At 35.6% G+C, this 5,092-nt stretch overlaps 1 protein-coding gene across 1 annotated transcript; it reads right to left on the minus strand.

Moving 5' to 3' along the window:
• Positions 1–368: 368 nt before the first annotated feature.
• Positions 369–4,754, minus strand: LOC107953775 (probable LRR receptor-like serine/threonine-protein kinase At1g56130). The gene is made up of 19 exons (XM_016889179.2): positions 4,330–4,754; positions 4,026–4,182; positions 3,867–3,938; positions 3,706–3,777; positions 3,508–3,579; positions 3,321–3,392; positions 3,063–3,134; positions 2,883–2,954; positions 2,721–2,792; positions 2,539–2,610; positions 2,393–2,464; positions 2,225–2,296; positions 2,013–2,081; positions 1,853–1,915; positions 1,720–1,764; positions 1,555–1,619; positions 1,095–1,471; positions 804–999; positions 369–735 (listed from the first exon to the last, which is right to left on the minus strand). The coding sequence occupies exons 1-19, from the start codon at positions 4,409–4,411 to the stop codon at positions 557–559; spliced, it is 1,953 nt and encodes a 650-aa protein (XP_016744668.2). The 5' UTR covers positions 4,412–4,754; the 3' UTR covers positions 369–556.
• Positions 4,755–5,092: the final 338 nt, after the last annotated feature.

The following is a 5,092-nucleotide window of genomic DNA, read 5'->3' on the forward strand; positions in this document are numbered from 1 at the left end:
ATTTTGGGTCGATATGAACCCAACTTAAATCAAATTTGAATAAAAAAGTCCGAAATAGATTTCAACCTATACACACTATACCTGGGGAGTGTTTTATAAGAAAAATCTACAAAGCAAAGCAAAGGGTGATTCGGCTATCACTATGTTACACCACGATTGTTTATTATTTTACAGTAAACCAAAATTTGAACCCTACTTCAATAAAGTTGTTAAAAAATATCCGGACCCTATAGGCACTTTTATCAGAAGGGACTTTTTGGCTGGTCCATTATTGGACAAAACAAAGATGGTCCTACTTTTATTCACCAATATCCGGACACCAAGAAAGAAACAAAAACAATGAAAAACAGTATTAATGCGAAAGCCACTAGAAACCCCAACTTTTTATTCATAAAATTACACAATAGTGGGGCTAAGCAAGCGAAAGATAGCGATTACATAATTTAATATATGATCCCACCTTGAGATACCCACATCAAGCAAAATGCATTTACATTATAGTTTTCAACCGTCCATATATGTATACGGACATGGTCCATTTATGTATACAATGGAACTATTTTAATGGTTTCCTTGGTGAGTCTGTGAAAATTCTCATATGACCCTGTGGATCCTTCTTCCACCATAAGTAGAATACGGAAGACAGTATAACAACGCTGGCGACAGCTCCGATTACTATTCCTGCTATTTGTCCAACATGCTTGCGGCTCGAAGAGGCACCCGCAGCTTCAGATACTGCAAAAATATTTATTAGTATGCAGCAAAATTGAATGATTATGAAGGGGAAAACAAAAAAAATTAACCTTGAGATGCATGGATTGCTGATACTAAGGGACCATATGTGCTTTGATATGGAATACAGCAAGTGCCTTTTCCTGCCCAGAAGAAGTGAATTTCCATGATTGTGTTGGTCACATTTGCCTCAAATGTTTTTACCAAGGCTTTTTTGGATCCACCAGCCTCTTTTTGGATATTGAAATCTTCAAGAACTTTCTCACCCTTAAAACAAATTTATCAAGTAATCAATAATCTGCAACTTGAAAATGCTAAAGATAGACTTTCTTCCTTTTTTATTTTTATTTTTGCCAACATACCTGAATGTAAACATCAAATAAGCGTCTCCCAAGACCTTTCCAGGACGAAGAGTCCTCCATTTCTATCTCTGCAAAATGAAGCTCAACACTGTATTTTCCATTCTTTAGATCAAGGCCATAGTACCTCAAGGAACTAGGTGAGATCCTTGAGGTCTTATACAGCTCTGATTCTAAAGTTTCTGTTATCTGAGAATCTGTCATTGCTACATATCTATTCCCCTTTGGGTTCGAAATGAAATTTCCAGCATTGCTTACTGCCCATTGTTCGTCCGTGCTTGTATACAATGCGGCAGCTCCGAGTGCTTCAGAGTCGTCGTCAAACTCAATTCCAGATGCAGACTTTTGAGCAGTGCCTCCACACTTGATAGAAAATGAAGCTGCACGTATTGGTTGATTCTCATTAATCAATGCTGAAGAATGATAAAAGAACATAAAGGAGAACATGGAAGGCTAAACTCACTGGATGAGCCCTTGTTTTTGCACTTGGTTTTGCCTTGGATGCAGTTCAACATCCCAGAAACCTTACTGTATTCATCACCATTGACATAAATTTGCCAAAGCTAGTTAAAATACCATAAGAAATCATTAAATGCAACTCCAAATTTGAATGGAATTATTTGCTTACTTATCCTGTAATCCATTTGCATTGATAGAAGTTCCAACAACATTGCTGAATATGAGCAACAGGAGAACATCAATGAGCATTTGGCTAGCACTAGGGGTATCCCATATGGTTGAAATGGAAGGATGAAACTTACATTGATTTCGTCTTAGCGAATTGTGTTGGTAAATTTCCGGAAAGGGGATTGAATGAAACATCCCTGCAATGAAAAACAATCACTCAGTGTCATGAGAATTAAGCTTAAGGTCATGCGAAGCAACTTGAAAACCGTTGACATAACTCGAAACCACACTTACAGTGCAATGAGCTCTGGAGTTATCATGTCTTCAGTTAACTCCCCACTCAAGTTGTTGTTTCCAAGATACCTGCAATATATGTATAATCAGATGAATTGATGCTGCACCTGTATTGCTCATTATTCCCTCAAGTCACTTAAGGATCGAGATATTCATGTTTCTACGCATAAGATCATTCAAATTTAAGGACATGAAGCTTTTAGATGACTTACAAGAACTGTAATGAAGAGAATCCCCGGAAAGAGGTAGGTATTTGGCCTGTCAACTTGTTGAAACTAAGGTCCCTGAGATCATGATTTTGTCCAGATAAATATGAATGTCATGTAATGACTGAACAATTAAATCTCTTTCAGTGCATAGCTGAACTAAATAAGGCTTACATGTATTTCAAGTTGGTGAATTTGCCAATACGTTCTGGAATTTGTCCCGACAGTCGACAATTTCTCAAAGATCTGCATTTAACATTGCAAGTGACATTAATATATGACAGCAATTACAACAGCTGAAAAAACAGAAAGACTCTTACAGTGTGGACAAACTTGTTTGGCTATCCAAAAAATCAAGAGATGAAGCTTCCCCTCTTAGATCACCAATTCTCCTATAAATTAAAAACATGAATCAAACATACAATGAATCATATAGTTAAAATGAATTCTATAAAAAAGAAAGGGGAAATCACTGCAAGAAAGGCAATCAAATAGGCCTTACAGATCTTCCAATTTCGTTAGAGCCGAAAAGCTGCTCGGGATCGGACCTTCAAGAGATGCTCCTTGAAGTCGCCTGTCAATGAAAAAAACTATAAAAAACCTATTGTCTACTGTGGTTTCTGAAGATAGAATCATATAGTTAAAATGAAAGCCATATTCTTACATGTCTCTGAATTCTGTGAAGGTACCAAAATATTCAGGCAGTTTCCCAGTTAAACGATTGTCAGAAGCCCAGCTGACATGTCAACATAAAAACATAAGCTTTCCAACAAGTTCCTTTTGTATTTCTACTATGAGGAAGATATATTTTAAAGACTGCTTCCAATAATCAATAGATAAGTACAGAATCTGAAGGGATTTCAAATTTGCAAACTCTTCAGGTATTGCTCCACTCACTCCACTGCTATCAATGTACCTAAAAGCAAATAGAAACATGATAAGTTAATGATAGCTCTTAAAACTGGGGGTAGATTTTAATTTGTTATATCAGTGGTTAATTCAGTTTTCACTTATGTGCAAGTGAGACTCAGACCCGAGTCCGAGTAACATGCACAAGCATTCAAGAGATATTGTCAAACAGATCAAATTTTAGGCTACTTACAGCTGTTGCAACGATGTCAAATTTCCAAGCTCTTTGGGTAATGGTCCAAAGAAGTTGTTTGAGCTAAAACTCCTGTAACACACAAAAAAAAAAAAAGTAACAATGAACTTGGTTAAATTGGTTAATTTTAAAACAAACCAAAAATATGAAAAATATTCAAGAAATTGCAGATAGATATGAACTTAACAGAGAATTCAATTGGGTTAAATTGCCAAGCTCTGGGGGCACTGCACCTGTTAGATTGTTTATGCCTAAGCTTCTGTTGAATTGTTCAAACAAAAGGATGTTAGTGATAAATCAAGTTCCTTTACACATAAAAATGCATTAGTCCATTATATCCATGAGCTCATCAGTAAACTTCAAATTAGCAAGTTATGACAGTTACAGGTATTGCATCTTCGATAGTTGTCCGATTTCAGCCGGAATGGAACCGTTTAACACATTCTGACCGAGGTTCCTGTATCAAAGGTAAGATATCAGGTTAATGAATTTCAAACAAAGGCTAAAAAAAAGGGGACCAAAGTTCAAAATTGTTTAGTCTTATACAAGTCCATCAGCTCCTTAAGCTCAAATAGTTCTTTGGGTATCTCACCCTTGATATCCAAAGCATAAATCTTCCTGCAAATGTTTAAAACCAGTTCAGGTTAATAAAACTAAAACAGAAGTGAAATGGTGAATAAAAAAATTATCCATGGTGGTGCTGACAAATGAGTGATGTGACAAATATTGCTGGAGCAGTCACAAGCAACACGAGGATTTGAATCCTCAGAGGTCCATGATGCATTTTGGTTGCAAGGGTCAATGGTTAGATTTATCTTACTTCCCAAGTTCCAGTAATTTATGAGCGTTCTAAGGGCAGCCACTGACAAAGATAAAAGCATATAAGAAGATTCAGATTTTTCCATAAACATTGGCAAACTCCAAACACTGACATGCAAGTTAGAATGGCAAGTAACGGTTGAAATATAATCATAACATCTATAAAAAGTAAAGGTTTTTGCTTATAGACCTTCATTTGGATCAGTGTTCTGTTGTGCAGAAACAAGCTGAAACAAACCAAGGATCAGCAAAGTAAAGCTAAGGAGTCCCATATCATAATAGCTATAGAAAACATGAAAGAACTAAGGTGTATATATATATATATACACACACACACTATTTTAAAGTGGGGTTGTCCCACGTCCTAGCTTTGGGTTCTTTTCTTTGTGTGCCTCGGATTTTCTATAATCTGATATTTAACTTTTAACTCATATCAGCTTGGTTTTCGGTTAGGTTTTAAAAATAAATACAGAAGGGGAAGGCCGGCCATACAATATTTACAAGTGAAAGAATCAGCAAAAAGGGAGAAAAAGATGGATAACTAAGATTGATAAAGTTGTGTAAGACAAGGACAAAGAAGACTAGGCAGAGCCATGAATTCAGGAGGCTTTTTTTGACTCCCTTGATTTAAAAGTATTACTGTATTATAGGAAGACGAAGACCAGAACAGAATCAATCGGAAAATCTTGTAGATGTGTTTCCATGGAAAAAAGCTAATGCTTGTATTTTACCGCTTGTTTTATGTTCTTTGACGTTAACATAATAACTAACCTTTTCTTTATTACTTTCGACTTAGACTTTGGGTCGGTTGAATAAGATTGAGGTAATGAGATTAATTAGTGCAACAATCAATGAGACTAAAATTTAATTTAAAATATGTGTTTAGATTTAAATATAGTAGTGAGATCAATATTATAATGACGATTCAAGATATTAAATTAAAATACATGTTT

Source organism: Gossypium hirsutum, chromosome A07 (assembly GCF_007990345.1).
Source record: "Gossypium hirsutum isolate 1008001.06 chromosome A07, Gossypium_hirsutum_v2.1, whole genome shotgun sequence".
Taxonomy (NCBI): Eukaryota; Viridiplantae; Streptophyta; class Magnoliopsida; order Malvales; family Malvaceae; genus Gossypium; species Gossypium hirsutum.

Coding starts and splice junctions, on each gene's coding strand:
- LOC107953775 (XM_016889179.2), bottom strand. CDS start 4,411: ATGGGACTCCTTAGCTTTACTTTGCTGATCCTTGGTTTGTTTCAGCTT. Junction 2,955..3,062: donor TTGAAATCCCTTCAGATTCT/GTACTTATCTAT, acceptor TTGACATGTCAG/CTGGGCTTCTGACAATCGTT. Junction 1,916..2,012: donor ACTCCAGAGCTCATTGCACT/GTAAGTGTGGTT, acceptor TTTTCATTGCAG/GGATGTTTCATTCAATCCCC.